Source organism: Oryctolagus cuniculus, chromosome 15 (genome assembly GCF_051225735.1).
Source record: "Oryctolagus cuniculus isolate XC-2025 breed Fujian yellow rabbit chromosome 15, ASM5122573v1, whole genome shotgun sequence".
NCBI lineage: Eukaryota > Metazoa > Chordata > Mammalia > Lagomorpha > Leporidae > Oryctolagus > Oryctolagus cuniculus.
The window spans coordinates 90,979,464-91,007,268 of NC_142881.1; the positions used below are offsets into that span (position 1 = coordinate 90,979,464).

Sequence of the window (27,805 nt, forward strand, 5' to 3'; positions counted from 1 at the left end):
TTCCATCCAATGGTTCACTCCCCAATTGGCCACAACGACTGGAGCTGCATCGATCCGAAGCCAGGAGCCTGGAGCTTCTTCCTTGTCTCCCACGCAGGTGCAGGGGCCCAAGGACTTGGGCCATCTTCTACTGCTTTCTCAGGCCACAGCAGAGAGCTGGATCGGAAATGGAGCAGCCGGGTCTCTAACCAGCACCCATATGGGATGCCAACACTGCAGGCCAGGGTGTTAACCTGCTGTGACACAGCACCGGCCCCTTATGTAATATTTTATATTGTAATATTGCATACTCATAAATGCTTATGAAATGGATCTTCTCTTCTGTTGACTCTTGCATAGTTATACAGAGATATAGATATAAGTGATAGAGAAAGTGATAGGAGCATAGAAATTATACATCAGAATGATTCAGGACAAGGTTTTGAGGTAAGGTGATATTAATTTTATCTATATATCTTTTTAACAATATGTTTAGGAAATAATACCAAGACAGATATACCCAGACATCATATAGGTACGTAACTAATAATAAATATTTTTAGAATGATGATTGACCTCAGCTCTTTTTGTCAAGATTTATTTATTTCTTTAAAGGTAGAGTTACAGAGAGGGAGATACAGATTTTCTGTCCACTGGTTCACTCCCCAAATATGTCCTATGGCTAGGCCTAGAACAGTCCTATGCCAGGAGCCAGGAGCTTCTAGAGCTCCCACTTCAGTGGCACAGACCCATACATATGGGCCATCTTCCACTGCTTTCTAAGGTGCATCTGCAGTGAGCCAGATCCAAAGAGGAGTAGCTGGGACATGAACTGGTACCCACATTGATACCAGTATCACAGGCAGTGGCTTAACTGCCTTCATCACAATGCTAGCCCTATGACCTCACTTCTTAATCTTTGTCTGATTCTGAATTAGTCAATCCCACTTTCAGATTATCAACTCCCTTTAGTTTCACAACAGGAGCTATTCATTCTTTTGCATTCAGTAAAAGGTAAATATCTGAACACCTGTGACTGAAGCTGCTCCAAATTGTGATGTCCAATCAACACATGAAGGGTATAGCTGAGACAGAGAAAGTGAGTGAATAAGGAGTGAATAAAGAATATCAAGGAGTATGATCTTTCATCTTTTCCTCTTCTCAGGACTCCCCATGGAATCCATAATTCCAATCTTAGTACGAGCGGCTTCTGCTGGTAGAGGTGTTGACCACAAGTATGGGAAAAACCATTCCAGGGAAAAGACATAAGGACAAACTATTCCATGGTATATGCTAGCTTATGGATCCCTGCAAGATGATTTTTTATTTCAAGGAGTATGAAAATGCAAGTGACATTCAGGGTACAGTTGCTTTTTGGGGCTGAGATGGTGGTATTTAAGCTTAGAAGTTTGAGAATAAATTTCTTTAATTTGCAAAATAAAGTCAGTGCAGGGTAATTGGCAGGATCAGAGAAGACAGGAATTTGAAATAGAGGTATAGAGGAAACCAGGTATAGGTTGTTAGCCAAGAGTTAACACATCACACTCCCATTCAAGTTCATATCAATCTTGTCCACAAGTCATGCCCATTGCCCTTTGGAGAGGAGCAACAACAATAGTAGGAGCTCCATGAAATCCTTGTGTTTGCCTCCTTGCCTAAGTGGTGGTAGCAACCTGCTAGTGTGGGGAAAAGTTGAAGTCCAGTTCTCAGACCCATAAGGGGGGATTTGCTACATAGATGAACACATGGATTTCAAGAGTTCCTATGCAAGTAGCTACGAGACATTGGAACTGTTGTATTTGTACAGTGAATTTGTGACTCATTCAGCAAAGGACCACTATTTTATTCTAATATATGCAGTAGAACAGTTTCCCAACTGTGGAATATGATCCATGGAAGGATGACAAGTTGTTTTAGTATATGAAAGCAAGCATCTTATTAAATGAGTTGCCATAGGAATATCAGTTTCTTGTTTAAACATCTTTAAGTAAAATAGTTATTATAATTTTCTCCATGCTATAAAGAAGCATCAGTCATAAATAGATGTCTGTTCAATAAATACAATAGAATTATCAAAACTGAAAATGAAATAATGAGTTATCATACACTCTGCTAATATTGGATTTTCTCTATTCCCCACACATTCTTTTAAATGTTTGTTTGTCAAGCCAGGGATTAGTCATCAGAATTCCATGTGGTGGTCATTTAGAGTACAATTCTGAAGTATCGAATCTGGTTCCCAGGAGGAAGTGCTGATTAGTGGAGTGATACAGAGACACAGGAGAAATGTAGTCTCTTCCTTCCATGACATCACCAGCTCAGAACCATTGGAAGGGCTTTTTCAGGTTCCTTTTCAGCATGAGTTATTTTGCCCATTCCTATTCTCCACTTCCCAGAAATTGCAGGTCCTGCAACTCTCCTGGTTCTGATTCCCAGACTCTGAATGGATTCTGCATTCCTGAAGGTTGGTGCCTGAGGGAACAATGGGGCCTGTAAATCACAAGATGCTTGGGGCAGTGGGACATAGATTAAAAAAAAAAAAAAGATTTTTTTGTCCAAAAGCCTGAGTACAGAGACAGGGAGATATCTTCCATCCACTGATCACTCCCCAGATGGTCACAACTGGAGCAATGCTAAACCAAAGTCATGAGCCAGGAACCAGGAGCTTTGTCTAGATCTCCCGCATGAGTACACAAGCCCAAGCACTTGGGCCATTGTCTACTGCTTTCCCAGGCACATTAGGAAGGGGCTGGATTAGAAATGGAGCAGCCAGGACTTGAGCCAGTGCCTTTATGGGATGCTAGCACTGTAGTCAGTGGTTTAACCTACTGCCCCACAGTGCTCGCCACAGGAAATTAATATTTCTTGTGTTGGGAGCAGAAATACTATGGTTCTCTTGTGGTTGACACCTGACAGGCAGTTGTTAGCTACAGAGCTGTGCCTGTATGGAAGGGCACACTGTCATTAGAAACTAAGGTCTGAGGGTAAAGGAGGACCACCCTAGGATATATTTCCCATTATTATTTTGTTAGAGGTAGTTGCTTTGCTAGAAGGCCCTGTATTCTTTCAGATGTGCAGGAGCTGACTCTACTCCATAAATGGTGCAATCAGTCTATAATAGCAACAAGGCTAGGGGTGTCTTCAGAATGTATGAGCAGGGAGGTGCATAGTGTAACTCCAATTCCTTCTCAGCCTCTGGAGGATCCTTTTTATTAACCTAATATTATTGGTTTATCCATTTGTAACCTGAAGGGATTCACAATACCACTGAAATATCCTTGATTTCCCAGAGAAATCACTGTGAAGTATGGCGGCTCTCTTCCAATGGTGTAGTTGTATTTGTGGGGTTTTCTTGTGTCTCCTCATCAAGGGGTTTCCAGTCCCCTCCTGCGCTGTGTCTCCTGCCCAGAACTCTTGTTTGTGTTTACAAATACACAAATTCTAGTTTTCTAAGATAATGGGTCTATGAGGGGAATCAGGGTTCTGGATTATAATCTTAATTTTCTTTGGAACAAAGTAGTTTGCTGTATGAAAGAGTGGATTCTAAGAATAGAAATCCATGTAAAAGAATACCCCTCTAGCCCAAACCCTCTCCCTATTGTTTCACAGCAGAAACATAGGAGTCCCTTTTGAAGGTGAAGATCATAGCTTTTTTTTAAAAAAAAAAAAAAAAAAAAAAAAAAGAACAAAACTTATTGGAAAGGCAGAGTTACAGGTAGAGGGAAAGAAAGAGAGAGGGAGAGAGAGAGGGAGAGAAAAGAGATTGCTTCTGCTAGTTTATTCCCCAGAAGGATGCAGCAGTTCTGTCTGGGCCAGGCTGAAGCCGGGAGCCAGAAACTCCATTTGGATCTCTTAAATTGGTGGAAGTGGCCCAATGACTTTGGCCATCTTTTGTTGCTTTTCCAGGTGCATTAGCAAGGAGCTGAGTTCATAGTGGAGCAGCTGGGACTCAGACAATTGCTCATATGGGATGCTGGCATCATAGGCAATGGATTAACCCACTGTGCCACAACACCAGTCCCAAATCCTAGTTTTACATGGCTGAAGCAATTATTGATCCTACTGTAGCAATTATTGATCCTACTCCCCAGAGAGACCAAGATTTGAGGATACTATCCTATATTCTCTATAACCTACCAAATACGGATACTGGAAAGTTTTTACAAACCAAGAAAAACCAGCACTGGTGCTCTGGTATAGGAGGTTAAATCTCTGCCTGTAATGCCAGCATCCCATGTGGTGCCAGTTCAAGTCCTTGGTGCTCCATTTCCAATTCAGCTTTGTGATAATGGTCTAGGAAGTCATCAGAGGATGGCCCAAGTGCTTGAGCCCTTGCACCCACATGGGTGACCTGAAAGAAGCTCCTGGGCTCCTGTGTTTGGATTGACCCAGCTCAAGCTATTGTGGCCATTTGGGGAGTGAACCAGTGGATGCAAGACCTCTGTCTCTCCCTTTCTCTGTAACTGCCTCTCCAATAAATGAAAAGTCTTTAAAAAAAAAAAAAAGAAAGCAATGTTTGAGTGGATTGAGAAGAGTAGTAAAAGAAATATTGCTTATTGGAAGGGTCTGAAGGTGTGGCCTACAGTGGAGGTATAACTTGTCATATCTGAATGTCTGTCTACATTGCTCCCTAACCAGCTTCCCTTACTTTATTCTGCCCCCATCATCTCCAAAACTGGGGCTCTGTGAAACTTAGTCTGTCATCACAGTTGGTATATAGAGATATGATGATGCTCCCCCTACCCTGAGAGTTCTTCCTGGCAGCACAGGAAGAGTTACCAGGATCTTTCTGCCTGATAAAAAAGATGAAATAAGGTAGATTTTAGGAGGTAAGTGAGTTGACCAGTGTTACATGATTTGTGCATGTCAGACACAATGGGTTTTTGAGTAGTATTCTCTATTTTTCCCAGTTAGTTGAAAACTCATGTTTAGTTTTTATCTATTTTAAAACAACTGTCAATTTAGAACAAATATTATTTTAAGAAGACTTTGACTTGACCATGGCTATCCTCTTTTCCCTGATATGAATTGTGTGAGCCCAAAACGTCTGTAACAAGATTTTCTCAATGTCTGCTTTTAATTAATGATCAATATAAATGCTACATAAATTTCGGATTAGCCTTTTTTCACATATTTAAAATGAGAATCAATCACAGTTTTTAAAAATTGATTTCGAAAAGTACAATGAAACACCATACAATGACAAAATAGGTGTACAAAAATTGAAACATAATATTATTATTTCCAGACAGTATTTTTGTGTGACAGTGACCCTGTTGACATTCATCTGGTTGGCATATATCATGCTTGTGAATGCTGTGTGTGATTATGAAGATCTGGTCATGGTATTGTGCATGCAATTCAGTTTTTTTCTCCCTTAATAAGCAGTGCACATCAGCATTTTATGTGTAACAAGAAAATAAAAAACTTTCAGGGATAAAAGATTACCACTTTATTTATAATGCTGGTTCAGCATTTTAAGATGGGTTTAGCTAGGCACGTACTATGTAGATATTGCCTGTGATCACAAATTGGGTGTATTCATCTCAGACCGTCTTGAAACTGGTGCCTTGCGGGTGGCTTCCTTCATGTGTCTGGTGATTGGCCCTGGTCTTTGGCTAGGCCCTGTGCTCCTGCAGGTAAGTCCTAGACTTCTTCACAAAATAATTGTGTCCAATAAGGCCCGAACCAGTAGGCAAATACTTTTTAGCATTTTGGGTCACATTTCCTGTTGTTCTATATATGTGCTAAAATGAATGAAATGGCGAAGTCAACAGTCATTGTGGGGAAGAAATATATAAAAGGTAGCTGGGTTATTTAGAGCAATTACCTGGAAAACATACTAACATAAATATATTTGTCTGCTTTTCCTGTAACATTGTGGCAAAAAATTAGATTGTAAGAGTCATATTTTCTATGGGATTTTAGATATATAAAAGCTAGAGGGGTTCTAGTAGAAACACTGATGGAGTCCTATATGGAACATCTGTATTAATAGGAAATAGATAATTCACACAGCATTTTCTGTGGTATAAATTTTAGTTACACCATACTGTTTCTTCTTTTGTTATTCTGAATTTTATTTGTATAATAATCCTTAAAATGGTAACATTTCTTTATAGCAGTATAAATGTTTTACAAAATCAATAGTAAATGTTTTAATTAACCAAATGATAAATTGTTTAATCTCTATCAATTAGTAGAATTATGAGTGCTTTCTCAGGAAGATCTTTCCAGACCTTTGCATGTGTAAAGCTCTAGTCCTGCACAGGGATGCTGATTATTTTTGTCTCTCTAGTTAATATGCCTGTTATTCTCTATTCATTTCTGTTGTGATATTGCTTAGAGCAGTGGAATCTTGGAGCAAATCTCAATAGTTGTCTCAGAAATCCCTCCTTTTACTTTCTCTTCCAGGTATAATTTTAGAGTTTTACTTGTTTCCAAGAACAAAGACAATGAATACATCTGCAGTAAGTTATTTATTTATTCCTCAGCTTGTTTTACAATGTATTTTAGAAGATTTGTGTATATTGTTAATTAAAATGGAAGAGTAAAAATAATTATAGTTCAACATTACAAAATACTTATTAACAAAATTTTCATGGTTATAAAACATTAGAGTCTTCTAAGCTGATTGCTAGTTGGTCTCTGATTTTTCTGCTGCCATAACTAAAAAAACATTTTATGGGCCTGGCACTGTGGCATAGCAGGTAAAACTTGCCACCTGCAGTGCCGGCATCCCATGTGGGCACCGGTTCAAGACCCGGCTGCTCCACTTCCCATACAGCTCTCTGCTAAGGGCTTGGGAAACAGTAGAAGATGGCTCAAGTCCTCAGGCCCCTGCATCCACATGGGAGACCCGGAAGAAGCTCCTGGCTCCTGGCTTTGGGTTGCCACAGCTCTGGCCATTGCAGCCATTTGGGTAGTGAACCAGTAGATGGAAGACTTCTCCCTGTCTCTGCCCCTGCCTCTCTGTAACTCTGCCTTTCAAATAAATAAATGAATCTTTAAAAAATAATTTTGTTATTTGATTCAAATTCAAACCTAGAATATGCTAAATTCTTATAGGATATAAAATTTGACACAGGTTTTATGGGTCATAAAGATGATGTAGCAAACAATGATTTAACAATGAACCTGGAATAAACACTCAGCATTCTGCAGTGGTGAGAATTATCCAGTATTAAAACACAAATCAATTAATAAAGAGTTTTTTTTTGAATTGCTGTAGTAGTGTGCTCCTCAATAGCTTCAGGGAGGCAGTACTGGATTCATAGATTGTACCATGAGTGTATGAAGGATGGAATCCACTGTTTTCCTTCTGTTCAAGATTCTGGGTCTCCCAACATGGATGACAGGGGCGCAAATACTTGGGCCATCTTCTGCTGCTTTCCCAGGTGCGTTACCAGGGAGCTGTATCAAAAGTGGAGCATCTAGGACTCAAGCTGGTGCCCATGCGGTATGCCCGATCTCAGATGGTGGCAAAATGCACCATGCTACAATGGTGGCCCCCAAAATTTCTTGAACAACTCTCCATACATTTCTCTCAGCCAGTCTGTAGATGCGGATTGTACTACAGACTTTCCAAAATTGTGTCTTAGGCAGATAACTCCATTCTTTGACTTCCAGCTACCCGAAGTAATATTAATTCAATTCTTCATTTACCAGGAACATAAATTTCTGTTAAAGCCATAGACTCGGGGCCGGTGTTGTGGTGCAGCTGGTTAATGCCCTGGCCTGAAGTGCCAGCATCCCATATGGGCGTCGGTTCGAGACCCAGCTACTCCACTTCCAATCCAGCTCTGTGCTATGGCCTGGGAAAGCAGTGGAGGATGGCCGAAGTCCTTTGGCCCCTGCACCCACGTGGGAGACCTGGAAGAAGCTCCTGGCTCCTGGTTTTGGATCAGCGCAGCTCTGACCGTTGTGGCCAGCTGGGGCGTAAACTAGCAAATGGAAGACCTCTCTGTCTGCCTCTCTTCTGTCTGTATAACGCTGCCTTTCAAATAAGTAAATAAATCTTTAAAAAAAAAAAAAAACAAACCATACACTATTCTCTTTCTTTGCCTTACTTGAGTCTTTTGCCATTTATAATTTAAACACAGAGAGACAAAAAGAAGAGAGGTAGACTAAATCATAAAGGGTACACAGCTGTTATCCACAGCTGTGTAAGTACCTACAGCAGCCACAGTCAAAGCCAAGAGTCAAGAATGTAGTCCTGGCCTCACACATGGGTGACACAATTCCAGTGACTTGAGCATCACTGCTGCTTCCCAGAATCTGTGGACCTTACACCTTGTACTGTTTTTATTCCTATACAGTGTGGTGTTTTGCTTCTAATAATCTTGTCTCCTTTGAGAATTTAAAAGAATAAAAAGCTCCAAAAGCCTTTATTTTTATCTACAGACATGATTGTTATTTTCAGTGATCCTGATTCTTGCCTCTACATGCAAGTAATAATCTTGCATCATTTTCTTCCAGCTTGAGAATTTCCTTTAGCATTCTATAATGTAAGTGTGCTGGTGATTAATTTTTATTTATTTTAAAGAAACCTTTTTTTTCACTTTATATTTTAATGCTTATTTATTTTTATTTATTTGAAAGGCAAAGGACAGAAAGATCTATCCATTGGTCCACTCTTTTTTATTTTGAAGATTTATTTTATTTATTTGAAAGACAAAATTACAGAGAGAGGTAAGAGACAAAGAGAGACAGGTTTTCTGTCTACTTGTTTACTCCCCAAACGGCTGCAACGGCCGGAGCTGAGCTGATGAGTACAGGAACCCAAGGGCTTGAGCTGTCCTTTGCTGCTTTCCAGGCTCATTAGCAAGGAGCTGAGTTGAAAGTGGTACAGCTAGGACTTGAATTGATGCCCACATGGGTTGCTGGGGCTGCAGGCCATGGCTTTAACCCTTTGCACCACAGCACTGACTCCCACTGGTTCATTCTCTAAATGCCCATAACAACTGCAGCAGGGCCAGGTCAAAATCAGAAGTCCAGAACTCAATACTGGTTTTCCATTTGGGTGGCAGGCACCTGAGTACTTTAGCCATCATCGCCTGTCTTCCAGGGTGTCAATTATCATGAAACTAAATCAAAAGCAGAGGCAGGCTCTCATGTGAACATTCCAATTAGCAGCTTAGCCCACTGCTTTGTTCACCGCATATATTTAAAAAGTGCCACTTGATAGAGAGTCAGGGATAAAAGGATATGTTCTATCAGTCTATTAAAGATGTTTTTCTCTTGTTTCTGAGATGTCAGCTGTCATTCATGTGTGGTTGTAACTTGTTATGACATAGGCTTTTTTTTTGTTACTTTAAGGTCTTTTCTTTTTTGAATTAATATATTTTGAGGCAATTCAAACTGGCTTCTCTGGTTCAATTCAGCTTCTTTTCCATGCCTACAGACAGAGACTGCTTCAGTTTCTCTGCCTTCTCCTTGTCCTTGATGACCAAGGTATCAATGCATCTGCTGTGGTGAACTTTAAACTTCACATTGTCCTTATTTTTCTTGATCATGACAGACTTAGCAGCCTTCCATCTGCCTTTGAGCAAGAGATTTAAGGTCTTTTCTTTATATTTGGATTTCTTCTGTTTGTGATTTGCCTAAAGTAGTTTTCTATCTAATGCTTAGGGAGTCATTGAGCTTTTCCAATCTGTTGTCTTTCACAAAATTTAGAAGCCATTTAGTCACTCCTAAACATACATTTTGTGTTTTATTTAGTATGTTTTCTTTCTGAAGCTCCAGTTGCATATTTGAGGCTACTTGAAAAAGATTGCTAAAAGTTTAAATAGTACTTTAGAAGAAATCCCTTTAAAATTCTTACTGTAAAGACACTATGTATAAAGTTAAGGAAAGTGTGAAAAGACTACTCATGGATTTAAAATTTTTTTTTACCAAAGTGAACTTGTCTTTTTAATTTCTACAATAATTTTGAAATATTCATGTATGTTAGATTGCTTTCTAAGTTGTTCCATGGGTTTCTGAAGGTATGCACATTTGTTTTCTTCCTTTTTTGAATTTAAAAAATATCAGTTTTCTATTTTAGTTTGTTTTCATTTTACTATTAAAATGTCAGACAATTGGTGGATAAGAAATATAACCATTTTAAAAAAGATGTATTTTATTTATTTGAAAGGCAGAGTGAAAGAGACAGAGGGAAAGACAGAGATCTTCCATCGACTGGTTCACTCCCCCTAGTAGTCACTATGGCCAGGGTTAGGCCACGCTGAAGGCTGGAGTCAGGAATTATTTGGGTCTCCCACATTGGTGGCAAGAACTCAAGTACTTGGGTCATCAAACATTGCCTTCCAAGGTACACTAATAAGGGCTCACAACAGCTCTATGAAATGAGACGTGGGCTTCAGAAACAGTGGTAAAACCTGCTGTGTCAAAACACCAGCCCTAAGAAAACATTTCCTTCCTTCCTTCCTTCCTTCCTTCCTTCCTTCCTTCCTTCCTTCCTTCCTTCCTTCCTCCTTCCTTCCTTCCTTCCTTCCTTCCTTCCTTCCTTCCTTCCTTCCTTCCTTCCTTTCTTTCTTTCTTTCTTTCTTTCTTTCTTTCTTTCTTTCTTTCTTTCTTTCTTTTTTAAGTTTATTTCTTTGAGAGGCAAAGTTACAGACAGAGTGATCTTCCATCTGCTGGTTTACTCTCTACCTGTCCGCAACAGCTGGAATGGGGCCAATCCGAAGCCAGGAGCCAGGAGCTTCTTCTGGGTCTCCCATGTGGGTGCAGGGGCCCAAGCACTTGGGTCATCTTCCAGTGCTTTCCCAAGCCATTAGCAGGGAGCAGGATGAGAAATAGAGCAGCCAGGACACCAACCGGCACCCATATGGGATGCTGGCGCCACAAGCAGAGGCTTAACCTACTACACCACAGTGTCAGCACCTAAATTCATTTCTTAAAATCTGGAGGCTAACTAGTCTAAAGTCAAGGTCCCCATCTGGAAAGGGCCATTTCCCTGCATCACAACATGGCAGACGACATCCCTCAGTGAGAAATCATAGTCCCAAGCCCCTTAAAATGAAAATAAATCTATTTTATATCATCTTTTAAGTAATGAAAGATATTTTGGAGATGATTAAGCCATCTTCTTTTCTGCTACTTGCAACATCTGACTTAGCCTGAGTTTTTTCTAGTGATTTTTTTCCCCTTGAATGTGAGCCAGATTTTCCCTTTTGTATATATGTGGTGATTTTATGCTGAGTATTAGTAGTACTGAATTACTAAATCATGTGTTGCAAAAATTGTGGATGCTTTTGTATTCCTCAGAAGCATGATTTACTTGGTGAGCTTTTTGTAAAATTTAAGGGTTTAAGTTCTTTGACTTTTCCCTTCCAGAACTATTTATCTTCCTCCATTTTTGGTGTTTTGGGGTTTTATTCATTTAAAAAATTTTTTTAATTTATTTTGAAAAGCAGTATGAGGGGGAGAGAGAGAGAGAGAAGGAGAGAGAGAGAGAGAGGTGTCTTCCATCCACTGGGTCACTCCCCAGTTGCCCTCAATGGCTGGAACTGGGCTGATCTGAAGTTTGAGGCAAGGAGCTTCTTCTTGGCCTCCCACATGGTTGGCAGGGGCCAAACCACTTGGACCACCTTCTGCTGATTACCAGGCACATTAGCAGGGAGGTGGATCTGATGTGGAGTAGCAGAGACTCAAACCAGCACTAATATACAATGCTGGCATTGCAAATGGCAGCTTTACCTGCTATGCCAAAATGCTGGCCCCTTTTCATTTTTTTTTTTAAGTAAAACCTAAGGTGCTTATTAAAGATAATATTGAGTAGGCAACATGGACAATAATTGTATCCACTAGGGAGCTCTAGGTAAATGCCTCTTTTTTTTTTTTTTAATTTATTTGAGAGACAGAGTTACAGAGAGAGGTAGAGACAGAGAGAGAGAGATCTTCCATCTGCTGGTTCACTCCCCAGATGGTCGCAACGGCTGGAGCTGAGCTGATCCAAAGCCAAGAGCCAGGAACTTCTTTCGGGTCTCCCATGTGGGTTCAGAGGCCCAAGGATTTGGGCCATCTTCTATTGCTTTCCCAGGCCATAACAGAGAGCTGAATTGGAAGAGGAGTAGCAGGGACCAGAACTGGCACCCATGTGGGATGCTGGTGCTTCAGGCCAGGGCTTTAACCTGCTGTGCCACAGCACCAGCCCCCAGGTAAATGCCTCTTAAGGTTTCCAGAGAATTTTCTGAGGCCCCAGGAGGCAGATATCCTAAAACATCAAAGCTTCTGAAACCTCAGAGAGCAAATGGCCTTTTATATATGAAAAGATATTTCTATAAGTTTGCGGATAATGGAATTAAAGGATAAATTTACTTTGATAGAATAAATTCAAAAATCCATGTAAAAATTTTTTTTTCATAATATGCATTTCCACAAAACTTCTGAAGTACTTTCCTGTGTGTGCAGATATAAAAATAAGGATAAGCTCTTTGCATAGGAAGAAATATGATAACTTATCCATCAAAATGTTACAATGGGCTATATTATAAACTTCTTTTTATGAGTGTATTTAATAACTTTCCAGAATGCTTGAAAATATGTTTAACTTTTTCATGTGTGTGAAATGTAAGCTGTTCCTCTAGCAAGAAAACAAAAATTTGTTTCTGTTAAAATCTGTCTTTGAGGAAAAAGGATGGTTATAGAGTTTAGCTGTTCAGATGCCAGTCTAGATGCCAATATCCCATTCCACAATGCCAGATTTTGAGTCCTAGATCTGCTCTAATTTCAGCTTCCTGTTAGTGCACATTCTAGGAGGCAGCAGGAGGCGGCTCTGCTTGAGTCCCTGTCACCTACATGGGAGATCCAAATGAGCTGACATCATCTCCTGGTTGTTTAAGGCATTTGAAGGGTGAACCAGGATATGGGAAATGTCTGTATCTCTACCTCTCAAATAAATACACAAGTAAATGAATAAATAATACATAAAATTTCTTTGGGCATATGTGTAAATTTGAAGCATTCATGAGGATCTTAATTTTATTAAATGATTTCACTATTTTTAAATTCCCAATATGTTGAGGCTAATTTTTTGTCTTCCAGGGTATGCAGCTGTGTGTTAGTTCCATTTATTTTATTATCTTTGTATTTATCCCATTTATTTTTTTAAAGCTTTATTTATTTAAAAGGCAGAGTTACAGAGAGAAAGGTCTTACATCCACTGGTTCATTCCCCAGATGGCCACAACAGCTATAGCTTGGCCAATCCAAAGCCAGGATCTTTTTCTAGGTCTCCTACATAGTGCAGGGACCCTAGGACTTGGGCTATCTTCCACTGCATTCCCAGACCATTAGCAGGGAGCTGGAACAGAAGTGGAGCAGCCAGAACTCAAATTGGCATCCATATTACACCATAGCACCGGCCCTTGTTAGTCCCATTTAAAAAAAAAAGAGGTTGAGGCAGTTTGAGTTCACATAAATTAATTATTCTCTGTGAAAAGATAAAAACTGTGCCAAATCCTACAACCATCTAACTAGCTATGGTTTATCTTACTGATATATGTGTCGTAGGCGCTAGCTACTTTGCCACAGAAAAACATAAGAGCTCCTTCTGCTTTTATGAGCTTTTAATATATTGCTCATGATACATATCATGCTTTAGTTTAATGGTTGTTTGATTAAACTATTTATCTTCTACCCTCTTGCATTTTTATCTCAAAGAGTTTTACCCTGCATTTATGTGTAAGCAAACCAAAACCCAGCTCAATTTACCCTGTTTCATCCAATCAAACCACCAACCTGTAATGTCAGATGTTCATTGGAAGAAGCTAAATAAAACCATTGTGTTACTTTAATCAATTCAATATTTTCTTTGCCTTGTGTCCCACCCAATTCACCTTATTAATGGAATTCCCCTCATGCCTCCTCAGAGGAGCCCTAACTGCATGCAGTCCATTGCCACCTGATTCACATATTGCTGTCTACTCCAATAAGTACCTTAGTTTAAGTTTTACAGACTACAAGACACATTCCTTCCCCCACTGCTTACCACCACTTGAAACTGTATCACTGCAGGTTTATTACCAAGTACTTCAAATCCAGCTACCTAGAAAAATTACATGATAATAATCACCCTCTCCCCAACACACAGGTTCGAAGATTTTACTTGACTCATTGATGAAGAAATTGCTCAATTGTCACAAACAGTTCATGGGAGAACCTTCCAAAAATTCACATATAGATCAAGGTTATTGAGATAATGTCCAAATAGAAGGAAAATACAGGAAAAAATTCGGTTGAGCCTGCTATAGACATAATCTGCTGTGTCTAGACAAGAAGTAATTTGTATAATTACCAGTTATCCACAACTTTGATATAGAAAACAGCTCTAAAATGATGAAAGTATAATCAAGTAACCAGGGAGGTGGTTATGTAAACAATTTGATGAAGCACAGTTTTCCCCATAGACTGTTTATTTCATGCCAGTGTGTACAATGGCAAGAACTTAATCCTTGCAGCTCTACTCTTTGATTTACACAGGAGCAAACCAAAGCTCTGAAAGATGAAACGTTCAGCAAAAATTCAAACAGCGTATCTTTATCTAAAGAGGGGCAAGAAAACACCCACAGCTGCAGAAAGTTTCACACTCCCATCCCTTCACCACAAAGAAAAATACACAATGTGCTGAGCAAGCTGTAGGATATAAAAACACAGACACTTGATGGTTCCAAAAACATCCAATAACAAACACTCCCCAAAGTTAATACCCCACTTCTGATAAAGTGCGCATTATCAGATAGCAGCTTCCCTGAACCCCTTTTACTGGCTTTGCTTGTTTTATCAGCCCTGAATTTGCCACTATAACTTCCTTCTTCATTAACAATGAAGCTTTTATTTCCCTGATCTGTGTGTAAACAGCAGTGTCCTCTGGTGAAATGTGCATAATAGGTGAGTTTCTCCCCAGCCCCAACCATTGTGGCCATTTGGAGAGTGAGCCAGCAGATGGATGATCTCTCTCTCTACGCATCTCTTCCTAACTCCTTCTAATAATAAATAAATCTTAAAAAAAAAAAAAGTTTTGAGTTTTTTTCAGTTAGGTGAAACAATGTATTACCATATAATTGTAACTTGTATTTCACATTTTTGTTACAATTTACCTGTTTTTCATATCTTTAAAAACTGATTATTTTGAGAGCAGACCAAAACTATAATCCTTTGCCCAATTTTCCATTTTGATACCAGTTCTTTTCTTATTTTTTATATCTATGTCTGGTAGTTTTTCTTATTAGGAAGATGAGTTTTGTTTTGCATGACTTTTAATTTTTAAATTTTTGTTTCTTTAATTTTTGCCATAAGTTTTGGTATTTATATATTCAAATATATATAAGCTTGAGCTTGCATAGATATTGAGTTCCAGTGACAATGAACTTTTTGCATTTTTATTTATAGAAAGAGAACAAATTTCATGTACTTCATATATACAGTTTTTTTTTTTTTTTTTTTTTGACAGGCAGAGTGGACAGTGAGAGAGAGAGACAGAGAGAAAGGTCTTCCTTTTGCCGTTGGTTCACCCTCCAATGGCCGCCGCGACCGGCGCGCTGCGGCCGGCGCACCGCGCTGATCCGATGGCAGGAGCCAGGAGCCAGGTACTTATCCTGGTCTCCCATGGGGTGCAGGGCCCAAGCACTTGGGCCATCCTCCACTGCACTCCCTGGCCACAGCAGAGGGCTGGCCTGGAAGAGGGGCAACCGGGACAGAATCCGGCGCCCCGACCGGGACTAGAACCCGGTGTGCCAGCGCCGCTAGGCGGAGGATTAGCCTAGTGAGCCGCGGCGCCGGCCCTATATACAGTTTTAAGTGTATAATACTTAACACCCTACCCTCCCTCCATCACTCACTCCCTCCTGTTGTTGTTTTTTTTTAATTTTTACAATGACATACTTTCAATTTTCTTTATAATAATGAGCTTAACTACTTGTTGAATTTCTTTATTTAGTGGTGGGAATGGAGTTTGCTTTTTTCTGGTTTGGTTTTTTTTTTTTTTTTTTTGGAAAGGCAGAGTGGACAGTGAGAGAGAGAGACAGAGAAAGGGCTTCCTTTGCTGTTAGTTCACCCTCCAATGGCCGCCACGGCCGGCGTACTGCGCTGATCCGATGGCAGGAGCCAGGTACTTCTCCTGGTCTCCCATGGGGTGCAGGGCCCAAGCACTTGGGCCATCCTCCACTGCACTCCCTGGCCACACCTGGCCACAGCAGAGAGCTGGCCTGGAACAGGGGCAACCGGGACAGTATCTGGTGCCCCGACCGGGACTAGAACCTGGTGTGCCGGTGCCGCAAGGCGGAGGATTAGCCTAGTGAGCTGCGGCGCTGGCCTTTTTTTTTTTTTTGATTAATGTATTTGTAAGGGAGAGTTACATGGGAGAGGGGAGGGCCGTGGGAGGGAGGGAGGTGGGGGGGGAGCCACAACAATACAAAAGTTGCACTTTGTAAATTCACATTTATTAAATAAATAAAAAAAGAACTTATGGGGGGGAAGGAAGAGTTACAGAGAGGCAGATACTGGGGGGGGTAGAGAGGCAGAGAGAGTGAAAGAGAGAGAGAGAGAGCGATATTTTACATCTGCTGGTTCACTCCCCAAATGGCTGCAATGGCTGGAGCTGGGCCAATCCATTGTCAGGAGCCTGGAGTTTCTTCCAGGTCTCTCACATGTGTGCAGGGGCCCAAGGACTTGGGCCATTTTCTGCTGCTTTCCCAGGCACATTAGCAGAGGGTTGGATCAGAAGTGGAGCAGCCAGGACTTGAACCACTGCCCACATGGGATGCCAGCACAACATGCAGTGGCTTTACTCACTGTGCCACAGCAGTGCTGACCCTGGGAATGGACTTTCCTAAGCAAGATTATAAATTGAGCACTATATGTAATTCTGAATTTGCTGTGCTCTTGGTGTGAAGTATGGATTCACTTTTTAGCTTTGTTCTGTGTAAGATATTTTGTTTATTGAATAATCCAAAGAGCTACCGCTACAGACTTGTGGTGATATCTACCTATTAGGATGTTCTGCTGTAACTGGTGCTTTCTTTATGAAAAGATTCATTTATTTATTTTGAAAGAGTTAACAGAGAGAGGGAGAGACAGAAGCAGATAGAGAGGATTCATGCAATGGTTGGCTCCCCAACTGGCTGCAATGACCAGTTCTGGACCAGATCAAAGCCAGAAGTGAGGAGCTTCATCCAGGTCTCCCACATGGGTATCAGGGCCCCAAACACTTGAGGCATCTTGTGATGCTTTTCCCAGGCCATTGGTAGGGAATGTGGTTGAAAGTGGAGCAGCCGCCTGTGGTGCCAGCACCCCAGGTTCTAGTCCCGGTTGGGGTGCAAGATTCTGTCCCGGTTGCTCCTCTTCCAGTCCAGCTCTCTGCTGTGGCCCAGGAGTGCAGTGTAGGATGGCCCAGGTCCTTGGCCCTGCACCTGCATGGGAGACCAGGAGAAAGCACCTGGCTCCTGGCTTTGGATCAGTGCAGCGTGCCCGGCCACTTGGGGGGTGAACCAATGGAAAAAGGAAGACCTTTCTCTCTGTCTCTCTCTTTCTCTCACTGTCTCACTAACTCTGTAAGAAAAAAAAAAAAAGTGGAGCAGCCAGTACAGAAACCTGTGCCCATATGGGATACTGGCATCACACCATTGTGATCACACTATTGGCTTTACCTGCTTCACCACCATGCCAGCCCCTAAGTGGTGCTTTTTATTGATATCTCAGGATATAGGGGCAGTGAGCTAGGTTGCTAGATTATAGATAGACAACCAGTGAGTGCAGCTTTTGCAATGCGTCCACATTTAAGATGTGTATCACATCTCCTACTTTTCTGCCTGGTAGAATGACACTTAAAGGAACATTGCCAGACTTTGTGGCTGGTGGAAAAAATACAGCACTGAGACAAGTAGAGGTCTTCTCAGAAGCACCACAATTAATTTTTACTGACGTTTTTTGGGGGAGGGGGCCAGAATTCTTTGTCCTTGTCTGAGTTTTTTCAGATCGTGAGGTGGTATGTGATCCTCCCACAAGAAACAATACAGAAGATGAGTAGGCAGTGGCCTTCATAAACTAGAATTCATCTTCCTCCATCATATTATAACTTAGACAACTAACTGAGCACCAAAAAGGAAACCTGTTAAAGTGAAATGAACACTATGAGAAATGGTGACTTGATCAGCCCTCACCCTGACTGTTGATGAGCAGCTTAATATGTTATCCCTCTTAGTATCTTTTTTGTTTGTTCTACTTAATACTTTTGGTTGAATACTGTAATCAATACACAATTCTTCTTAAGTGCTGAAACTTAACTGAAAAGTGATCACTGTTAAATATAAGAGTGGGAATAAGAGAGGGAAGAGATGTGCAATTCGGGACATGCTCAAGCTGACTTACCTCAAACGGTAGAGTTAGAAACATACCAGGGGATTCGAATTCAATCCCATCAAGGTGGCATGTACCAGTGCCATCTCACTAGTCCCAGTGATCAATTTCTGTTCACAATTGATCGTAATGATAGGACTAAGAACCAAAGGGATCACATAAACAAGCATAGTGGCTGCAAATACTAGCTGATAGAATAAAAAAGGGAGAGAATGATCCAACATGGGAAGTGAGATACACAGCAGACCCATAGAAGGGCAGATGTCCTAAACAGCACTCTGGCCTCATAATCAGCCCTTAAGGCATGCGGATCCAGCTGAAATGCCCATGAGACTATTTCAGGCATGGAAAGCCAAGACACTCTGGGGAAAAAAAACCTAAATGAAAGATCTCTGCGAGTGAGATCCCAGTGGAAAGAACGGGTCATCAAAGAAGGAGGTAGCTTTCTCTGAAGGGAGGAGAGAATTTCCACTTTGACCATGGCCTTGTCTAAATATGATCAGAGTCAGTGAACTCAGGGGGCTTCCATAGCCTTGGCAGCTCATGACAAGAGCCTAGGGTGATTACTGATGCCATAAACAAGAGTGTCAATTTGTAAAGTCAACAACAGGAGTCACTGTGCACTTACTCCTCATGTAGGATCTTTGTCCTTAGTGTGCTGTACATTGAGATTTAATGCTATAACTAGTACTCAAACAGTATTTTTCACTTTATGTTTCTGTGTGGGAGCAAACTGTTGAAATCTTTACTTAATGTATGCTAAACTGATCTTCTGTATATAAAGAGAATCGAAAATGAATCTTGATGTGAATGGAAGGGGAGAGGGAGTAGGAAAGGGGAGGGTTGCGGGTTGGAGGGACATTATGGGGAGGAAGCCATTGTAATCCATATTCTGTACTTTGGAAATTTATATTCATTAAATAAAAGTTAAAAAAAATAACTTCTTCCATATTCAGCTTTAGAGTCCCTTGTATTTGTGACTTTGTACTTAAATGCAGAATCTTTGAATCATTCCAGCAACAGGTATTATGTCCAGATGTGGCTACTCACATGCATGGGTCAAACAAGAGCAAAACACTCAAAGTAGGCATTCCTTTTTGTATCATACCTCTTTGAAAATATTAGGGAGAAGGGAGAATGAGGCATTCTGATCATCTTGTAGACAGATGTTAGGAGTGGCAACTACAATTTAGTTGTGACATACCCTTTGCTGAGTCCTTGATTTTATGTCCTGGTAACCCCTGAATCTGTTTCTTTACACAGAGCCACTGTCTGCCTTTTAAAGTACTCTCTCTCTTTCTCTCTCTCCCCCCTTTTTGTCATCCACATTGCCCTCTTTGGAAAAACGTCTTCAGTGCATATCCCCCTTGGGCCGGGATGCCCTGTTGGCATGCTGCCTGCCTGTAATAAGATGAACTCTACAGCTGGAATCTTCAGCACTTTTTAGGACATTTTGGCTGTTTCTGAGAGTCGAATGCTAAAAAGTGAACTTACACAAATATAGTTAGAAATCCAGCCGTGTATCAGGTTTTTGAGATGTGATGTTTTGTCCAGTTATGTTGTTTGTTACTTAAAACATCAGCTGTACCTCATACTTCAAGTTTGGGTAATTTTAAGCAGTTGTAGACAATTACTTGGAGCAAACAATCTACTTACAGGTTTCAACAATAGTTGTCGTTGTCATAGCTTTTTTTTTTATTACTATGGACTTGATTATGATTTCTCTTAATTCTCTAATGATTTTTTTTTTTTTTGGTAAGAACCACAGACATCAAACTTTTCCACCTTAAATGATAATGCCAAAATGAGAAGAATTGGAGGATTTTTCATTCCTATTTGCCCTTAAATTTCTAGTTTCTTCCTCTTCCCTTTCTCTCTTGTTTATGTGAGTTGTGTTTTTTTCGTGAGCTCAACATTTTCTTCTGTTCTTACCAAGTATAGTGAAAGTAACTGCCATACATTGCTCTTATTTTGTTTTTTAGCTTCAATTTGTAGAGCTTCATGCCCATGAAGTAAAGAATATTTGGCTTACCTTCACATTACATATTTAATGATTGTCATGAAATACATACAAAATATCATAAAAAATTTCATGAAAAAATGTACATTAAAAATGCATAAATTTCACACATTTTATAACAAAATAAGCTTACCATAGATTTCCTTTATACTTTTACTAGATTTTCTGCATTTACCTTCTTTCATGGTGACCACCATGTTTCTGTGTTTCTGTGTCTAGCACATCCTTAAGTATGTTTTGTAGGGCTGGATGGGTGGTAACAAATTCTTTCAATTACTGTTTGTTATGGAAGGTCTTTATTTCATCTTCATTCATAATTGAGAGCTTGCAGGGTACAGTATTCTGGGTTGACAGTTTTTTTTCTCTTAAGACTTGGAATATATCCTGCCATCTCTCCTAGCCTTTAGGGTTTCTGATGAGAAGTCCACTGTGAGTCTATTTGGAGATCCTCTGAAAGTAATCTGGCCTTTCTCTTATGCACATTTTAGAATATTTTCTTTATGTTTTACTGTGGAGACTTTACTGCAATGTGTTGTGGTGAAGATATTTTCTAGTCATGTCTATTAGGAGTTCTGTGTGCTTCCTGTACTTGAGCATTCCTTTCTTTTTCCAAATTAGGGAAGTTTGCTTATAATTGTTTCACTAAAAAGGCCTTCTAATCCATTCTCTCTGTAGCTTCAGGAACTCCTAAGACCTGTATGTTGGGTCATTTGATAGTATCCCATATATCTCCAACAATGTTTTTCAGTTTTCTAAATTCTTTTTTTTTTATCTGACTAATATTTCCAGAGATTTGTCTTCTAACTCAAATATACTTTCTTCTGTCTCACTGATTCTGTTGTTAAGGCTTTCTATCACATTTTTATTTGTTCTATTGAATTCTTCATTTCCAATATTTCATTTTAATTTCTCTTAAAATCTCAATTTCATGAGAAATAGTTTCTTTCATGGAATTGTTTAGTTCAGGGATTTTCTTGATTACTTCTTAGTAATCCTATGATCAGTTTTTTTGAATTCTATTTCTGGCATGTCTTCACTCTCTTCATTTTCATATTCTAGTATTGAAGTGTTATTGTTTTCCTTTGGGGGCATCATGTTGTCTGTCTTATTCTTGTTTCTTGAATTGATGCATTAATTTTTAGGCATTTGTGGAGATACTTGTTGGTTTATTTTTTCCCCCTGGGATGGCTTTTATCTTTATTTTTTTAAATTTATTTATTTATTTAAAAGTCAGAGTTACATATAGAGAGGAGAGGCAGAGAGGGAGAGAGAGAGAAGGAGAGGCAGCGAGAGAGAAGTCTTCCATCTGCTGGTTCACTCTCTAACTGGCTGCAGTGGCCAGAGCCGTGCCGATTTGAAGCCAGGAGCCAAGAGTCTCCTCAGTGTCCCCCACATGGATGCAGGAGTCCAAAGACTTGGGCCATCTTCTACTGCTTTCCCAGGTCATAGCAGAGAGCTGTATTGGAAGTAGAGCAGCCAGGACTCAAAATGGTGCCTATATGGGATGCCGGCACTGTAGGTGGCAGCTTTACGTGCTACACCACAGTGCTGGCCCAGCTTTTATGTTTAGACTATGCCTCTAAGGATTAGTGGAGTGTTTACTCTTTTCAGTGAATACCTTGAGGCATGTGGTAGTTGTGGCCAGGGAGTTCTGTTTAGTGCTCCAAATCCAAGGTGACTCCTATATTGGGTGTGATAAATCTCTTTTTTATCAGCTGGTAGGTTTGTTTAGCTCCATTAGCATAGTTTCATGCTCTCCTCCTCTCTAAGAAGACCAATGCCTGGGCGTTAGCCCCAGTGGGTACAATGTTCATCCATGTGCCACAAGAACCACAAAAGGGATGCATGCAGTCCTTAATGTGAACATAGATCCTGCAGCAATGACCCTCACCAGGCATTCAGGGAGCCCTGAGCTTGTGGAGCCATTCACTACCCAAAGACCCAGCCACGCAGCCACAATGTTTTCACAGTCCCTGCATGCCAGACTCAGGCATCTCTTCTTGCTGGGCACATGGACATGAGTTGGCGCAGCTGTTAATGTATGTCCAAAATGGTGCCCACCTGCTCTCAGGTAGTCGCAGGGCACAGGTGCCAAGTGGTTGGGAGAGAGAAATGTGCCCCCTTTTTTCTCCTCTAGGTTTGTAGGTATACTGTCCCCCACAGGGATCCAAGCTACACTCATGCCAGGCTCTTCCCACAGCTTATCGCCAGTGGCTTTGGCTGCTCCAGTTTGGTCTCACCTCACTTTCCAAAGGTGCTGCTGAGGCTCTCAGCTGCTGGGGTCCTGAGTTGTATGCATCTACATCCTCCACATAGGTCCACAGTGTCCCTCTCATTTGTGTGGAGTTTCCTCTGCCATTTTCTCTTCCCTGTGATTGCATTCTCTCCACTTTTTTTTTTTTTTTTAAACTATGTTCCCCTAGATTAGAGCAGTAAGATCCTTCTGTATTCTGCCATCTTGGCTCCTCTCTGATGGTGGTTCTTTTTATTTTTATTTTTATTTTTTTGTTGTTTGTTTCATTTACCAGTTAAATCAGGAGATTCTTCTTTCTGACTCATACAGGGTAGTATGCTTTTGTTCCTTTCTGATTTCTTAAGATCCCAGATGGTATAGCATTTCTTTCTTTTTATAGTGTTTAATTTATATATTTGAGAAATAGAAAACTCCTGTCTCCCGGTTTATTCTCCAAATAGCCTGTAGTGATTGAGGTTGAGCTGATTTGAAGACTAGAGACAGAAACTTGATCCAGATCTATAATGTGGGTGTGGCAGGAACCCAGCCAATTGACATATCATCCTGGCTTTCCGCATTCTGTACCAGGAGTGGAGTAAGGGTACAGTCTGCCAAAGAAAGTAGAGTCAGGACCCAAAGTTGGAAGTCAAAACCCAGGCATTCATTCTGATGTGGGGCATAGCATCCTAACTGCCATACTAAATGCCCACAATTACATGACAAAATTTATTGTGTAACCCTTGTGCAAATAACTTTCAGATGATTCTTCACATCTTGTAGGTATAAATTGTGTAAAACCCTAATAATTTATTTCTATTAATTGACTAATAGCTCTCACACAGTGCTAAATAATCTGGTTGATAGAGCATGTACATTTTCTAATGTTTCCCTGGATCTATGATGCTGACTCTAGGGCTTAGATCAGGTTGAGGAAGAAAGCCCTGAAATCTTTTTTACTGAGGGACTGTTTTACAAAAGAAACTTTTTTTTTTTTTTGAAAAATATTTCTCCATGGAGCCAATGCTCTGGCATAGCAGATAAAGCCACTGCCTGCAGTGCCAGCATCCCATATGGGCACTGGTTCTAGTCTTGGCTGCTCCAAATTTTTTTTTTTTAACCAGACAGAGTTAGTGAGAGAGAGACAGAGAAAAAGGTCTTCCTTCCATTGGTTCACTTCCCTAAAGGCTGCTATGGCGGGCACTGCACCGATCCAAAACCAGGAGCTGGGTACTTCCTCCTGGATTCCCTTGCGGGTACAGGGACCCAAGCACTTGGGCTATCCTCCTCTGCCCTCCTGGGCCACAGAAGAGAGCTGGACTGGAAGAGGAGCAACTGGGACTAGTACCTGGCGCCCTAACCAGGACTAGAACCCGGGGTGCTGGCACCGCAGGTGGAGGATTAGCCAAGTGAGTCACAGCGCCGGCCAAGGCTGTTCCACTTCTGATCCAGCTCTCTGCTAAGGTCTTGGAAAGCAGTAGAAGATGGCCCAAGTCCTTGGGCCCCTGCACCCACGTGGGAGACCCGCAAGAAGTTCCTGGCTCCTGGTTTCGGATCAGCGCAGTTCTGGATGTTGCAGACAATTGGGGAATGCACTAGTGGATGGAAGACCCTTCTCTCTGTAACTCTGACTTTCAAGTAAATAAATAAATCTTAAAAAAAAAGAAAAATATTTCTCCATGTCCATATGAACAATCATGAAAGTTTTTCTCAATACAGCCATGAATATAATTATATATACTGTGGTATGTCCCCAAATTTGTGAGAAGTAGAGTAAATATATGTTTATTTTGGCATAACAATTTCTGAAATCATATGGACTCATGTTAATTGATTTTGTACTATTGAGCTTTTGTATGTCTCTGGAAGAAAGATTTTTTTATTTGAAAGGTTATTTATTTATTGGAACTTATTTATTTGAAAGGCAGAGTTACAGAGAGAGGCAGAGAGAAAATCTTGCATCTGTTGGTTCACTCCTCAAATGGCCACAATGATCAGGGCTGGGCCAGGCTGAAGCCAGGAGCCAGGAGCTTCTTCTAGGCCTCTCATGTAGATGCGGGGACCCAAGACCTTGGGGCCATCTTCCACTGCTTTCCCAGATTCATAGCAGGGAGCTGCATCTGAAGTGGGGCATCAGGGACTTAGTGCTTCAATATAGAATGCTGGTATTACAGGTGGTAGTTTAGCCCATGGTGCCACAATGCTGAAATGCTGGTTCCCCTTTTCTGCTTTATGTCACTTAGCTTCTCTTTGAAATCCTTCATTCACTGTGATGGCTTTAGGAATCACCAAAATTTTGCTGCTTGCCAAATGTTTATCTGCAGCTTAGATCTTCTCAGCTCCTGTTCATATGTAAGGCTACCATTTGAACAGCCTCATGTACTTGACCAGAGAAACTTCCAACATGGTTTACCATTCTTTGTCCTCTTTCTCAATTTCATTTTTACTCATTGTCAATCCCACCCTGCATGCATGCAGCACTGAATTATACTCTGTGTTTCACCTTCTGTACTACAAATTAGCAGTGAATTCTGGTCTTACTGTCTTTTCCTTTTTGATTTATGATGAATTCCTTATTTTGTCTTTTCATTCTGCTGTGTCTTGATGATGGGTAGTTGTGTCTCTGTTCTCTTCTATTCATTTTATTCTCCATTTGCCTGCTTTGGGATGACACTTAAAATACAAGTCTGTTCAAGTAACTACCATATTTTCTTGGTCCCCCATTTTTAGTTTCAGAAAGTAAGCAACCATTTTTTTTTTTTTGGTGTGGAAAATAACAATTATTTTAAATTTTGGAAGATTATAAAGTGCTTTATAAGTAATTTTATAAAAATAGCACATAAAATTTTCATTGTTGGAATTATGTCAAGTATGTAAGAATCCTTCAATTATAAGTTTCATGAGCACCTTATCAACTGTTTTAAATAAAGATTTATTTATGGGGCAGGCACTGTAGTGTAGCAGGAAAAGCTGCTGCCTGTGGTGCCAGCATCGCATATGGGCACCGGTTCAAGTCCTGGCTGCTCCACTTTTGAATCAGCTCTCTGCTGTGGCCTGGGAAATCAGTAGAAGATGGCCCAAAACTTTAGGCCCCTGGACCCACATGAGAAGACCCGAGAAAGCTCCTGGCTTCAGATTGATTCAACTCCAGCCATTGGGCCAACTGGAAAGTGAACCAGCATATGGAAGACGTCTCTCTGTCTCCCCTTCTCTCTGTGTGTAACTCTTTCAAATAAATAAATTTTTTTTAAAAAAAATATTTACTTGAAAATCAGATTTATAGAGAGGGACAGACAGAAAGAGAGAGATATCTTCCATCCACTGGTTCATGCCCCCACATGGCTATAATAACCAGCCCTGGCCCAAGCTGAAGCCAGGGTCCAGGAGCTTCATCTGTGACTCCCATGTGGGTGGCAGGAGCCAAGGCACTTGGGCCATCTTCTGCTTTTGAAGGCCATCAGGGAGCTGGTTTACAAGTGGAGTAGCTGTGGCACAAACCAAATCCCATATGTGATGTTGACATTACAGGCAGCAGATTTACCCACTATGCCACCCAGCCCTCATACTTTACCACCTTTATTTCTTCTCACAACTGAGGACCTGTCACCTAGAAGTGGTGCAGTTTATAGCCCTGTTATCTGTACTGGTTTCTTTGTGTTTTTACCAACTGACTTGTGTTGATCATATTCATGTGAATACATTCATTCAGAGCTAACCATTTTTGATGTTTCAGTGCATTGCAACCTGATAACACAGAAAAACATATTTTAAAATAAATATCTTTGTTATACTGATTGACATTGAACATTCATCTCCCATAGTTCATCTAAGATGTTATTTCAGTCATGTGTTTATAAAGGTTACATTTGGCCTACAGATTAGATTCTGAGCTTTTTTCCCCACAATTATTAGGAGAAAGATGGGTTCCAGATAAAAAGATAAAGTTAAAATAGGGACAAGATATTTTCATTGTGATTTTGTTATGTATTGCCAATATATTTTGTATGTAAGCTGCATCTTATATAATAAACCTTTAAGACACACACAAAAGAATGTACTTCCAGTTTCTGTGAAGTGACCCAGAACTGATATGTGGAGGATAAATGTGCTGTTGCAGGTGTTGGTATCGTTTGAAGACCTGACTGTGGACTTCACCCAGGAGGAGTGGCAGGACCTGAGCATTGCTCAGAGGACCCTGTACAGGGATGTAATGTTGGAGATCTATAGCAGCCTTCTGTTCTTGGGTGAGTAAAACTTCTCTGTCAAGACAAAGCACTTTCTTCCCATTTGATAAAAATGAACCCTTTATAAGGTTTAATACCAGGTAGGGATAGGGTTTGAGGCCATGAAGTATGTAAGGATCTATCCTCTAGGAAAGGATTCAAAACGGCACTTTTGTTTACCGCTCCTGTGACCAAGATGTCCTTCACAAATCCTGAATTGGTGATTTCACATTCCTATACTATTTCACATGAACAGGGTACTGCATAACCAAACCTGACTTGATTTTCTGGTTGGAACAAGGAGAAGAGCTGTGGTTGGTTAAAAACCCACTAACCCAGAGCCTTCCAGATCAGTAAGCACATGCTAGGCAGGGATGCTGTGACAGAAAGAGCTCAGCAGATGTTTACTGTGTAGAGCTCTTAGCACTAACTTTCCCCAAGTCCTATTCTTGAGTACAGCAGGTTTCATGTATCAGACATGGGCATTCTGCAGTCTCCAGAGAAGACTCTCATGTGTACATCTATCTACTTCTTTTGATCTTGGTGAAAAATCCTATGAATTTCTTGCTATAAGGCTTTTTTCTACTTTACAAATTAAGTTCTAATTTGTTTCTCTTTGCTTTCTCTATTTCCTTTAAGCATTTTTAAATTTATATATTAACTCCTCAAATGGTTATTAATTGGGCAACTGATAGGTACAGGTTATTACTAGTTGGTCAGATTAAGTTCTGTTTGGGTTGGCCAGACACAGAAATTGCTGGTAGAAGCATTTGAGGACTGAATATATGAATGGGAGTATTGTATCCTTGTCTCTCTCTCTCTCTCTTTCTCTCTTCTCTGTGCCTTTCAAATAACTGATAAAATGATGGATGTTAACAAACATTAGAGGAGTGAACCAGTGGATGAAAGTCCTTTGTTTCTGTGTGTCTGTCTCTCTTTCACTGTCTCCTTGACTCTCAAGCAAATAGATAAGAAAATGATAAAGATGTGTAGGAAC

The 27,805-nt window shown here is 40.5% G+C and overlaps 1 protein-coding gene across 1 annotated transcript in view; it reads left to right on the plus strand.

Moving 5' to 3' along the window:
• Positions 1 to 267: 267 nt before the first annotated feature.
• The window catches only part of LOC100359320 (uncharacterized), a 31,765-nt gene continuing 4,227 nt past the window's right edge, over positions 268 to 27,805 (plus strand). The window contains 4 exon segments of the mRNA XM_070058145.2: positions 268 to 426; positions 2,376 to 2,443; positions 6,394 to 6,449; positions 26,703 to 26,829. Coding sequence (XP_069914246.2) covers positions 404 to 426; positions 2,376 to 2,443; positions 6,394 to 6,449; positions 26,703 to 26,829 — 274 coding nt within the window. The 5' untranslated portion in view covers positions 268 to 403.